We start from the raw sequence: 14,024 nt of genomic DNA, 5'->3' as shown, positions 1-14,024 counted from the left end.
GCTGCGGTTGCTCGGGGCGCAGGGACCCGCACACGCATATCTCGCACCCGCACTAACGCGGAAGGAGGGGATTCCCGGCACAGCCCGCGGAACGGGACAGAACGGCGCGGGAGTTTCCGTGCAGAAACCAAGGGGAAGACACCGGGGAGCTCCCTCGTTCCCTAACACGCAGGGAGGAGATTCCCCGGACAGCCTGCGGGGCGGGACAGGACGGAGCGGGAGTTTCCGTGCAGGGCTCAGGAGAGAAGACCGGGGAGGCGCGGGAGCGAAATCGCTTGGGAGCGCACCCTGGGCCCGCCTCCAGCGGGGCACTTCCCCGCCCCGCCCGCCGTGGGGTGGCGGTGGCCCCGGTGCTGCGCTCCCCGGAGGGCTCCGCTGTGTCCCCGCTCGGGCCGTCGGGCTCCCCGCGCCCGGGGCGGGCACGCTCGGCTCCCGCTGGCGGTGACGTCACGGCCCGCTCCCGCCTCGCCGCTCCAGCCGGCGGGCGCATCCCGCGGGTGCGGAGCGGAGCGGAGTGGGCTCCGCGCCACGGGCGGCAGCGGCACCGCGCTGTGGAGGCCGGCAGGCGCCGCCTCCTCCCTTCCTCCGTCCGTCCGTCCGTCCCTCGTTCCCGCCCGCGCCGCTCTGTCCCATGTTCGGGTTGGGGAAGCCGGCGGGGCAGCAGGAGCTGGGCAGAAGCGGTGGGCTTCCGAAGATGGCGTCCGTGGGGGATTTTAACGTACTGAGCTCCAGCATCCCGGCCACCAAGGTGGAGCTCTCCGTGTCCTGCAGGTACGGAGGCGGCTCACGGCCGCGCCACTCGCTCGCCCCGCGGCGTCGGAGGGGGCGGACGGGTGGGGGCCGCTCGTCCTGGGCTTGTCAGTGGAGCGGGCAGGAGAGGGGCAGTGCGGGACGCCCTCCGCCTGCCCCGCGCTGTGCGAGGCGCTCTCGCCCCTGCCCTCGGAGCGTGCCGAGCGCGGGCAGCCGCGGATGCCGGCGCATCCTCGGGCAGAGCCGGGCGCAGCCCGGGGCCGGCTGCCAGCCCGCTGCAGCCCGCTGGCCGCGCACCGGGCGTGTCCGCCGCAGGGTGATGCCGCCGGGCCCGGGGCCAAGCGCCGGCTCCCGCGGCGGCTCCGGGCTCTGCCGAGACGGGCAGCGGCTGCCGCCGCCCCGCACGCTGCCCGCGCCGCCGCGGGGAGCGGGAGTCAGTCCGCGTTACCCGGCAGTGTTTAACTTCTGGAGCTGTCCCAAGCGCCGTGGTGAGGACGGAGACCTTCCGTCCGCAGCAATCCTGTCACGGGTTCTTCAAGGCTCCCTTGCAAAACTTAGGAGTACGGGCGTGTTTTGTTGCCTCGTCATGTTTTATCGTAACGCTGCTGCCGAGAAATTGCCAACCCGTAACGCCTAATGTCGTGTCTGTGGTTTTGTTCCTTTGACGCTTGTTTATCGGTATTTCAAACGTCCAGTTTTCTCCCGAGATGCAGAGATTTTCCCATTAGAGGTCTAAAAATAGTTTTATTTGTGCGCTTTTTTATTCGTGTCTTCGTTCACATTCCGCGACTTCCTTAAGTGTTTCCTAGTAGTTGCAAAGCGGCGACGCCTTTCGCCAGCAGAGTTGGCAGCTTCTAGCGGAACATTTGAACTGTCCGTGTATTTCCTGATGGGAAATGCGACAGAGTTTCTTCTACAGTCCGGTGCTTCATTTTGTAATGTAGCTCCCCATTTTATAATGTTGCTGTTTACCTGTAGTACTACCACGATAGAACGGCAGTGCTCTAAACTTAAATTGTCAGACCACTCCCTCTCTTTACTTAGTAAATAAAGTTTGATTTGATGTTTTATCAAGTGTGAATTTCAAAAGAAGGCTGAAGCAGTGAGGAATAGAGTAAGATTCAATTCTTAATACTGAAACAGTCACCAGGCTGGCATATAAACACTCCGTTGTACTTGCTGTCTCTGCAAGGTTCACAAGCACCGACTGTTGTCGGAGGAAGGGTGTGCTGTAATGTGTCAAAACAATCCAGGACCTTTACTTTACTTTTAAGTTCTTCAGATAGCTGTCACAGTTACAGATGTTAGTGCACTTATGCTGAATTTGACCCAATTCACTCTAGTATGGGAGTTCCTTTAATTCCAGGTATCATTTGTGTATACCTGCCATGTTTCACAGTAATCCATCAGATAGTTACATAGAAATGCAGGTACAGAGCAGAGTCAGTCGATTCTGACCTTACTTGCAACTAATTTCAGTATATAGTTTACAGCAGCAGTTTCTCTGTAGATGTTGTTAAAAAGCCGTGTCAGTTTTGTTAAAACTTTTTCATTTGTCTTGATGTCAAGTGCAGAAGGATGGGAATTTCCATGGAGATTCCTTTCTTCTGTATGTGCTGGATGACACTTTTTGATTACAAAATTACGCTTCAGAGCAGAGTATAACATGAGTGACACTAGGGCAGAGATTAATGGTTAACACGTTTGTGATTCATCTGTAAACACATTCATTGTCTAAAGCTTGTGAAATGTGGTGTTAAATGAAATTGTGAAAGACTGCAAGAGCAAGCTGCAAAATTCAGAGAATGCTGAAAATTCTGTAATAATTAGCAGTCGTATATGCCTTCATACCTGGAGAGAAATGCTTTTAACAACAGTTTGGGTCATGATGTTTTTTTCCTGAATTTTTGAAGAGTTGTAGGACCAATGTTGTCACTAATTTACATCAACAATTGTTTGTTGATAACTATCATTTATTCCTAGATTTTTTTTCTTGGGTTTTTCTTTTTGTTTAGCTTTGGGGTTTTTTGTTGTTGTGGTGTTGCTTTGTGGTTTTTTTGGGCGGGTTGTTTGTGTTTTTGTGGGTTTTTGCTTGTTTTCCTTGGAGGACATGAGGGAAGTTCTTCCAGTTTGTACAGGTAGTGTAACTTGTGGTCAGTGAAGCAGTGCCCACTGTTTGTCCTAAAAAGTAAATTTGTGACTCTTCTTCCCTTTGTTCTGTCTTTCTGTCTTTCTTATTCAGTAAGGGTAGAGTTTCTATTCCTTTAGCTCTCAATTCCATGTGGTTTATTTGTCAGCATTTCCCAATTTGCCTGCATCCTCAAAACTGCCAGTGTTGCCAAAGTATCCAGATTCAGCACTATGCAGATGGCATTGCACTACTTGATATTCTCCAAGTCATCCTGGTTTAGCTTCAGGGTCACATCAGGTAGCCTTTAGGAGAAATGCATCTCATGGGATGAGAAATTCTGTGAAAATTGTAAAATCCAGAAGTGTTTTGGTTGTCAGGCAATGTTCTTTATGACTAAAAGTTTTTTATATCATCCCCATAGCTTTTGAATGCCAGCATTAGCTGTAATTTTAAAAATGCTAGAAAAGCAAGAAATTAATTTAATTCTAGTTATTACTACTCAGTGCCTATCAAATAAAAACTTCACAATTCTTTCCTGACTCTCTAAGATGTAGTTTATCAGGAAGCAGAATCTTTGAGTCAAGAGCCAGCTCTAATCTTGCAGAAGAATTTACATATGTATCCCAGAGCATCCTCTGGTGTTGGTAATTGTCCACTGTTGTCTGGATCAATTGCTGTAGTAGCCATCTCCCTCTGCACTCTGTCTCTTCCTTCATCACATGTGCTGAAGGGCATTTATGATCTGATGAAAATGTTGCTGTCACCTGCCATGCAACCTTTATGTCGCTGCCTGACATAATTTTGCACAATTGTCATGTGGTGAAGGACCAAGACCTTGTCCCTGCAGTCTGTCTGTGAAAGAGTGGAAATAGGCTGCACTCCCTCCTTTTACTCACTATGTTTTCCAGCCCAAAGATTCCCCTTCCTCTGCAGGGGTGTTTGCGCTGCATGCTGGTTATAACCCTGTGTCTACACAGGAGTCTTCTCTTACCAGCTGTGTGTGTAAGCTTGTGGTCTTATGTGAGCTTCAGGTGAGCTTCAGGCCATATACCTGTCATCCTGTTTTCCCTCTGTTGATGTCCTGCACTGATTCCAATCTAGTTAAGTCTTGAAAAACTCCATATTCTGTTCCCATCTTCCCTCTGCTAGTGCTGTTACTATGCGTTGACTGAAGTAGTTTATCTAAGGCTGAGAGCTGCAAGATTGTGGTTATGTATCTTGAAGTTTGTGATCTGTGTAAGCATACAAAATTCAGTGTAGTTTAATGGGTTCGAGGTTTTCTTGTTTTTTTTTTTTTGTTTTGTTTTGTTTTTTTTTTTGTGTGTTTTTTTTTTTTTTTTTTTTTTTGTTTTGTTTTTTTTTTCTGATCTGTATAATGATGGTTTCTGTTTATCATGGTTACTGGGTGGACAGGCCTAGACTTTTTTCCTGTAGTACCTGATAATTCTGCAACCATTCTGCAGTCTTATGTCAATAAAAAAGTCAAGAGTTTTATTGTATCTCATGTTAATACTTATTTATGGATTTATCAATCAGAATTATCTTATTGAGAGTGGTTTTTTAATATCGGTAGGAAAGTGAAGTTGTAGTTTTATCATTTTGATTTCTAGTAGTGTATCAAAGATGACATGGTTATTGGACAGACGGTTTTAAAATATTGACAGAGTGCAGGGTCACTTTGCTAATTCAGAACGTTTGTTATGATAATGCTGCTTGGAAAGGCTTTATGTTCAATCAGGCAGCGTGTCTTTATTGGTCTGGGTTTATGTTGGGTAAACTCTACACTGCCTGTGTTCCCACAACAGGCGTCATGTGCATAAAGGCACCATAAACACCTGTCACAGTTAATTCAACAGAAACACAGTTGGTTGTCCATGCCTGTTTTGGATCAGTCCTATGCCACTTCACAATTTGTACAGAATCTAACATATATGAATGAGCCGAATGGAATTAAGCAATCCCTATTCTCAGTAATTGAAATTATTCCATTTCAAGTTTCTTGCACAAACAAAGCATACCACTTCAGAATTTTTCTTTTTGTTTGGTAGTAGAAAGTTGAAAGTCTTAACCAGCCACTTCCAACTGTTTGCAATACTTGAAAGTATGTTTAAGTATATCTCTGACTGCCCTAGGCATTGATCTCTGGCAAGATCATGTCTCTCCAGCCATCATACTTACCTTCTGGGGTTTTTTTAATATTAATAAATTGTTAGAAGTCCCTGTCACAGAAAGATATAACGATAAAAGAGATATTCATAACTAATTATTCAAGCTTGTATTATTCAACTCTGTATAGTAAAAATATAGAATGTGAAATTAATTTTGATTGTAAACCTGGTTTTCATCTACCTGCTTTCTTTGTGTATGTGTTTCTAGATTGGATTAAAAGTGCATGGAGTGGTTATGACTGGCAACAGAAGGTTGATCTTATATTGTTTTTTTCTTTGAAATGATACTGTGTAGAGGACCAGCTGGTTTCAGATGAGAAAAAACATAAATGGTTTACAGTGTCCATAGTCATGGAGATGCATTCCTGATAGAGTGCAAGTTTAGTTTTCACCTGTGTGTCTGTATTGTTTGAAATTTAAACGTGCAGCAGTGTGACTAATAGAATTTAAAGCAGATTGTTTGCACTATAGGCTCTGTCTAGCAATAGCTAGTGATGGAAAGATGGATGCTAGTGTCTTTACAAACAGTTCCATGGGTGAGTGTCTTAAGGAGAAATGGGAGTCAGTGTCTTTGAAATGGGTCTTAGTGCCTCTGCCATCCTCAAGCTGCAGAACCCAGACGGTTTGACTCCTGAACTTAAGAGCAATAGACAAATGGGTCAGCACAAAGTCTGTTGCAGAACTCACGTAGCCCAAATTTCTAAACTCTGGAGGAAAATGACGTGTTCAAAGAGGGAATGTGGTAGGTGGTTTGGGAAGGCTGTACCTTCCTAGTACTGCAGCCACTGGGGAAGGGAAGAAGTCAACATGTGGCTGGGATTTTAGGATAAAAGGGGGCTGTGTCCTCTGAAATCTCAAGAGAGAAACTCCATGCTCTTGTGGTCAGGTAGACTCTCTCCCTTTATTCAAATAATGGCATAGGACTCCTCTGTCTCCTTCCTGGACAGTGGCTTTTCATGGAGTGATTTTCCACACACAAGGGACAGGCTGTTTTAACCCACCCCTGAAATGGGTAACTGAAAGTTCTTGATAGATCCCTCGTGGTGGATTAAAGTGAAACAAGACTGAATGACAGTGTGTATACACATGGCTGGTTTATTTCAGAACAGTTGTGTTACATTGGAAAGGAGGTATGTATCTGCTTTGGTTATTATTTATAGAGATATAGTTATATAAAGGTATAAAAATATCACTTAGGAAAATATACAAGGAAAAGAAGGACAGGGTAAGAGTACAAAAGAGGAAAGATATCTACCGTGGATCCAGCACTGAGACTCAATTGTTGCAATTTTGATGTCTTTTGGTCAAAGTTGTGGTCACAGTCTTTATCTGTTGGGGCTGGAGAAGTCCCCCTGTTGTGGTTTGGAATGGGAGGAAATACAGGGAAGCATTTGGGTTGGGAAGAAAAGGTTTAATGGGTTAATATATGTTCAGGTGGGAAGGCCCAGGTGCCTCCCCTGGGAGTGGAGCCTTACACTACGAAATACTGTGGATCATGCACAGTCTGGGGGTGCTTCAGGGGACTTGGAAGATTTGTGGCCCTTTCTAAGACATGACCACTCTTTCTCATAACTGCACAGGTTGAGCCAGTTGTGACTTACCAGAAGGAATTAATACCTTCAGGCTTACCTGTGAGTGTCCTGATACCTCCCCCAGGGGATGGTTTTACACCTGAGTCTCATCAGGAGAGGACATTGGCATGATAAAAAGCATTACCCCACCTTGCAGGATCTGCTTCTTACTGGCCTTTTTGGTTTGGTGTGGTCATCCTCTGGTGGCTGGGTGTGCACCTCCTCTACACCTGGGCTGTTCTTAGAAGACCAGTGGTTTCACCACACACCCAAAAATTATTCTTCTCCCCTTTGTTTAGGGGGTGCCAATCTGGCCTCAGCAAGGCACCTGTTGCTTTTGCAAATCTGATTTTCGAGTCATTAACATTTAACATGTCAGTTCTCATGCAGGCTTCAGGTTTCACACAACCTTGGGAGTGTCAGGACTTGTCAGGTTTTGTCTGAACGTGCCTTTGCCTACATGGAGCTTTGTTTGGTTTTACTTAGCTGCAAGCCCAAACCTGCTCTCTTTTTTTCTAGTTACTGGGTGACTGCTGCTTAGTTAGTTTCCTTTTGGCTTGTCCTTGTATAATTGTGTGGTATAACCATATTTCCTTCAGCAGATAGTAGTAGCAAGTAATTATTGTATGTGTAATGATGTATTTGTGACCCTGACAGAATGGTGCAGTGCAGAGGAGCATTGTAACAGTGTGATAGCAGAGGCTTTGCAAGTGGGGGCACAGGATGGGAGTGTGGCAGCACAGGGTGAAAAGAGGGTGCTCAGGATGTCCCCCTTGCTGGGGACCCCAGTGCTGTGAAGAGGTCACCAGTGGTTGATAAAGAAGTGCACTTTGGGAGCTGGGCAAAACCGAAAGTGATGAAGGAGCAATCTCAAGCAGATGTCATACAGGCTGTATGTGGTGTACAGTAAATGTGGATGTAGAATGGAATTGCAGATGAATGAAGTCAGGGCATGTTAACTCCACTGGGGGTCCTTGGAGTGGGGAGGAAGAAGTCATCAACATCATTTTCCTTCTGAGACCACCTCTTCCTCCCCTGCCACCGCTGAAAACTTCATGGTTGTCCTCAGACAGGAGGTGGGACACTGATGGGTGTCTCACTGTAACACCCTCGCCCAGCTGAAGCCCACTGTCCTAGGCTTCAGAAAGGTGGCATACAGGAAGGCCTGGCAGCAGGAAAAGATCTAGGAAATGTGCAATAACTTTGTGTATTTTTATGAAGACTTTCTGTGGTAGTATTATTTTTTCTCAATTTTTTATCTGCCCATCTGAGCAGCGACTCACCAACCAAAAGTCCTGCACTGGCAGAGAAAGCATGAATATTACACTGATGGTATATATTTCCTTTTAAAATTACTTCTTTGAGGTATACCTTTTAAAAAGTTGTTTCAGAAAAACTACAAAACCAATCTGTAGGTTTTATATGCTGTATTAGATGTGTTATACATTCCTAAAGAAATCAGATCTCACCTAGGGCAGCATATCCATGGATTTGGATGGTCTGAGTGAAAGTACCTGGAAAGGAGTGGTGAGTTGACTCTAGATTGAAAAGCTCTTTTGACCACCAGCAGTCATTAGTGCCATTTCCCAGGATACATCACCAGCTCAGAGCCAGAGACTGTTTACCTGCCCAGCCCTAACAACATAAATGTGGATGGTTTGTTCTCTTGGTTTCAAATAGAATTTTGGGTTGGTACTGAAGCAGAGTTCCAGCAGTTTGTGATAGTACTAATTGGTCTTTATTTTTTTAATATAAACGGGGGTAGCCTAAGATTATGTTTAGGTCTGTTTCATCTGCACAAATGTATTTTTATAACCCAGTACTTTCCATCTGTTCCACAGAATTCCTGTAAAACTATTGCTGTGTTAGAGTAAATAAACTTGGCAATTCCTTTGGGGTTTTTTTAACCCTCAGGAGCAATCAGCAGTTTTAATAGAGGTTTCATCCTAAAATTGTTTGTGTACATCTAGCCAGAGATGGCTGTGGGTTGTGTTGAAACTCATGGAAGCACTGCTGATCTTACCCTTCTCATTGCTTCTCCCTTTCTGTTTTCCCTTATGGCTTCTGAATCAATATAGCTTGACAATGAAAGTTACTGTGAGGCTGAAAATTATTTGTTTTCTGGTGAATTACTTCTCCAGAGGTTATGAAGAGGTATTGTGAATGTTTTCTTAAGCTTGCACATCAGAGATATGTTTGCTTTCTTTCCGGTTCTTCCCGTGCCCCGAAGAGTGGAGATGGTTTGAACGGAAATGAACAGGTCACCCTAATTGCCTGTTAGTCAGTAGAGTCACTGTTGTCTCACCTGTGAGCCTATTGTAAGAAAACTAGTTATTTTGACAATAATGTAAAATTCTGAGAAATTGTCTGATCTGCTGTTAGGTCCAGGGCATTTAGAATCTAGAGATTTGGAGGCTAATAGCTGGCTTTGTTGTGCTCTGACAGAATAGAGAAGGAGAGGGTAAATAGCTGTGGAGGGGTGGCTACTTAAGCCGCCACTGAGTAATTTGTGCAATTACTCTGCAGGTAGGTCAAGTGGGCTCTTCACTTGAGTGGGCTCTTTGGATCCTACGTCATCTTAGGACTGATCCTTGCAAGTTCAGTGGTGCCATTAAGGCTGAGGGGTAGTGCCTACTGGGTAATAATACAGTTATGTTACAGTTAGTAGTACAGTGAGTACTATTCTGCACATTAAAATGTGATTAGGATGCTCCTGTCATTATCAGGATCTTCCATGAAAAAGTGATGTGGGCCCATCATTAAGTGAGGGAAACAGGAATGCTTTTATTTAATGAGCTAGGGACAATTCCTTTCCCCATGGATTGATAAAAGTGTGAGAGAAGTATGTGCTTATAATATATAATACAAATATATACTGAAAATGTATATTTTCGAAAAATTATTTTGCATGAGTAACCAACTTCTGTGTTTGCAAACTGCTGAGTGCTTTATTTCACAAGCAAGAAATCTTTGCATGCATTTAAATGTAAGTCTAAAGAGGAAGAGAAACATACAGCCGTAGCACCCAGAGAGATTTTGACAAATTAATCTGAAGTGAACCACATATTTATAATTAAAGATGTCAGAGCTGTCGATAGCAAAGTAACTCTTTTTCCAGTCAATACAGATTTTTAAGTTTTTAAAAATTTTGAAACTAGAAAATCAGATTTTAAGCTGCTTAGTTCTGTAGTTACTGCGGTCTGTTCTTGAAGGCCAGAATTCTCTAATTTCTAACAGGGGAATTGGATTTACTTCTGCTTATCAGCTTGGTTTAACAAAGGCTTAAAAAATGTACAGAGAAGGAAGTTCAGATATTGATCACTAAAATAAAGTAAAATTTGAAGGAAAGTGTATGTGGGCAAGGAGAGTAAATGCTACTTTTAGCATACATCTGACAACATCTACATAGGGCATAGTGGGTGAGAGATTGTAGGAAGCAGTAAAGGCTGTGATGGTTCCTGGTGAGCCACCACTGCTGACTAGATCAGTGAAGCATCTGATTTATACATGTGTCCTATTTAGGTTAACCAGTACAAGCCACTTGGCATTAGGAGGCATTTCTTTCCTGAGAGGGTGGTCAGGTGCTGGAACAGGCTTCCTAGAGGGGTCGATGCCCCAAGCCTGGCAGTGTTTAGGAGGCATTTGGGCAATGCCCTCAATAATGGGTTGTAACTTTTGGTCAACCCTGAAGTGGTTGGGCCTTTGGACTGGATGATCATTGTAGGCTCCTTCTAACTGAAACATTCTATTCTAAAAAACTTCTTGAGCACTGGACTGTTATTTTCATAAATTTTTATGGAGTTTATGAAACTATGCAAACAAAGCTAAATATGTTTTAACTTTATCTTATTTACTGATCACTTTCTTTCCCACCCTGGGGAAATGGCTCTCACTATACAGAAAAAAATGATCCCAGCATTTCCATATTATTGCCATGGCTCCTATTATTTTTTTTTCCCCCTAGACATCTATGCTGTTCCAACTATTTTGGAAGGTCCACACCAGAATGGGCAGGTGCAGAATGAATTCCTTCAAGATCTGTGCTAGTAGAATAGTGCTTTCTGCACAGATGTTCCCAGACTTCCTTGTTATAGGTGTTTGATTTGAATGTTTCTCAAGAAAAAAAGTTCTGGTTTTTTCCCCCTCTCTCATAATTGATAGAAATTTCTTTTCTATTTGCATTCTTTATCTGCAAGGCTTAATGGACATAGACAAAAAATATACTCTCCAAGTTCATTTAAAATAATAGTCTGTTTCTCTCAATACTTTGGTTAGGAGAAAGAAAAAGAAGTTCCAGATATTTCTGGTTTCTGAGTTTGTGAGCTTTCCTGAGACAAAACAGTTTGCTACCGAAGACAATGCTTTTCTCACTAAAAAAATACACTTTGTATTGCTCAGCATGTTCAGAAAGTGCCATTGAAAATGAAGAGTACAAAGACCACCTAAAGTTCTGGAAATACATTCAGTCTGCTTTCTGTTTTGTGCTACCATTTATTAGATTGTCCTATGCACAGTTACTGTGTAGTTTTCTTATATTTAAAGGAGCACTTTGATTGTTATTCCCCTGAAATGAAAACACACAAATGAAATTAAGCAGCCTATTGAGGTGTTAGAGGATTTACTGGCTAAATCAGACTCTTTTTTATTCTTTTTTTTTTTTTCTGTTGACACATTTTCCTTAAAGTTCCTTTTGAAATTGGCTGCATTGCTTGAACAGCTTGCCAAGTTCTTACATTACTATTTTGGTTGGCTCTTTATGGTTTGGACAATCAGGAATGCTGCAAACTTTGCTGAAGACTTTGTTTATTTGTAGGAAAGTGTGTGAAGGGTTGAATTGAGGGTGTTGCAAGTTGTACTAGTTCAAAACCACAACTTCATTGCACGAACTGACCTGAAATACACTGTTAAACTTGGGGGTCTACACTTGCAGTCCTATCAGGGATACTGCTTCTGTAGAAATGTTCTCAACTCATTAGATTCTTTATTTTTAGATTCTTTACTATTCTTTAAGAACCTGTAGATTCTCATCTACAGATTCTTACCTTCTTTTTCTTCTGTTCCTATGGTGGCTGCTTTCTGGAGCTGCTGGAAGTATCAGGATAGACTAAGCTTTACAGTACCAGGCCACTCTTTATGTTAGTATATATGTGGGAAAATAGAGGGGAACAAAACTTAGAAAGGAACACAAAAAGAGTAGGAAATATCTAAAGAGCTCAAAGCACCTTATCTCAGTATAAACATGACTAAAATTCCTTAATCCTAATCTACAGTGACAAGCACTAACATAGCAATTATAAGGTCACTGTATGGTCATTATACAGAGGAATTAAAATTGTTTGGAATTCTAATGGTGAGTATGGGAAGCCTGTTCCAAAATCTAATGTACTATTTGTTCCATATAAGTCTAATTTTGAGCTTTTAATGCAATTCATTTTGGGATAATCCAGTTCTAGTTACCAGGAATTAGTGGTGTATTAGTAGTGGTTCTAGATATGTATAATTAAGAAGGAATAGGAGGCAATTTTCATTTTGGGTTGGCAATTCCAATATTGCAGAACTTGTGGTACTGTCTTTTAAAGCAGTTTGTAGTGATTGTTATCAACTACTGATTTGAGTTCACTGATTTTCCTGGGTTTCTTAATACTTCCAATTTATATTTGCATGATTTTCGTCAAGGTAGGGTATGGTTTCACTGAATATAATTGTATGCATAAAAATTACATTTCTGAATGGACTAGAGAAGTTCAGAATAATTAGTGTGTGCAGAATTCAGGTGTATTCACAAGTAGTAATATTAAAAGTAGTGTGTACTTTAGCTAGATTAACTAAAACAGATCTGTCCAATGTTCTTTTCAAGGTATTTTTTTGTTCGTATTGCTTGTTCTGAAGTGTGAACTTGGTAATACCTAAATTTGGAATACAGTATCTTTTCATTGCTGAAGGCTTAATTGGACCACTTAGAACACCTGTATTGAACAAAATATTAATGTGCTTTTCAGCACTGTTCAGTAGCACAAAAATAATGTAATTTAGATCTGAATGAGAGTAGTTAATGGTGACCCTTGAAGAGGCACTACTAGTTATTAAAAATAATCAGCTAAAAGGGATATAAACTGGTTATTTAATCCTTCCTTTTGCTCTGGGGTAGGATCAAAGACCTTTACTAGAAATTGTAGCTATCTGTTCTTGCAGACAATGGATATTTCATATCATGCCTCCCACCTTTAATGGTGAAAGGTGGTAAAACCATGGAATAAAGTTCAACTTCTGTGCCTGTGGTGCAGAAGATTCAATTTATGGTTAAACCTGTTCCTATTTGCTCTGTCTGCATCGAGGTCAGCTTCCATTTGTAGCAGTTTTTCCCTCATAGATACCGTATATATACCTCTGGTTATTTCTGTTTTCTCTGAACTCCAGTGGCTCCCTATCTGTCTTAGATTGCAAGAAATTGGAGCGTCCAAAACATTGTTGCTTGAATTGAGTGTTTGTCAGTATTATGAGGAACAGATGATTAGTCTAAAATAGCATTTTTGTTTGTGTGTTCCAGTATGCCTTTTTCCCAAAGGTACAAGACTCCTGACTTGCAGTCAATTTGTGGTCAACTGTAATGTCTAGGACTATTTTTGACATAACTGCTGTATATCCAGCTCCATGTAGATATGCTGCATTTTTGCTCTTAATTTTAATACCTTCCAAAGTTTATTAGCTCTTTGTTCTTTTCAATGGTATCCTGTTTTTGAAACATTTTTCTAGTCTGTTAAGACAGTTTTTAAAATTTAATTTTTTTAAATAATGAAATGTTGGTAACTATGCTGAGAATAGTTTCTGGTCAGACCTGATTCTTTAGAATTGTTAATTTAAGTCTGTTCATCTGGAAATGCTTCTCAGCTGGCTGAAGTGTGGATATGATATTGGGACTGCATTCCATAACAAAATTAATGTTTATTCCTAGGTGTGTCCTGTGTATGGATTAGTTCTCTTTACCTTACATGTCCATGACAGATTCTTAGAGATACCTCTTGATGGCTCTGAAATCTCATAGCCAAGCTTTTGTAAAGTCTAAGGTTTTTGGGTTGAGCTGGCAAGTTAATCTCTGGTAGACCTTTGTGATTTAAAGGTATTTCTCTTCCTGATGCCTGTTACATGTAAATATAACATACATGTGGTTGTTTTTTGATTCATGGTATTGGAGTATGTGAGCCACAGTTTGCTCAAATCCAAAATGGATAATAAAATGAAACATAAGGTGACTCCAGTGTTAGTGCTGGCTAAGTCTTGTGTATTAGGAGGGGAGAAGACTGAACTGACTCTTGATTAAAAATGTTAAAAACATACGTGCACTGGTATCTGATTTGCATATTTTGCATTTTTTAATACTTAAAATTATTTTTATCTCTTTTTTTT

General features: G+C 42.0%; 1 protein-coding gene across 1 annotated transcript in view; it reads left to right on the top strand.

The window, feature by feature from the left end:
- Positions 1–502: 502 nt before the first annotated feature.
- The window catches only part of CPNE8 (copine 8), a 69,925-nt gene continuing 56,403 nt past the window's right edge, over positions 503–14,024 (top strand). The window contains exon 1 of the mRNA XM_030959883.1: positions 503–771. Coding sequence (XP_030815743.1) covers positions 632–771 — 140 coding nt within the window. The 5' untranslated portion in view covers positions 503–631. The remainder of the gene's footprint in view (positions 772–14,024) is intronic.

The sequence above is a fragment of the Camarhynchus parvulus genome, chromosome 1A (genome assembly GCF_901933205.1).
Source record: "Camarhynchus parvulus chromosome 1A, STF_HiC, whole genome shotgun sequence".
NCBI lineage: Eukaryota > Metazoa > Chordata > Aves > Passeriformes > Thraupidae > Camarhynchus > Camarhynchus parvulus.
This window is presented reverse-complemented; position numbering and strand designations above follow the sequence as displayed.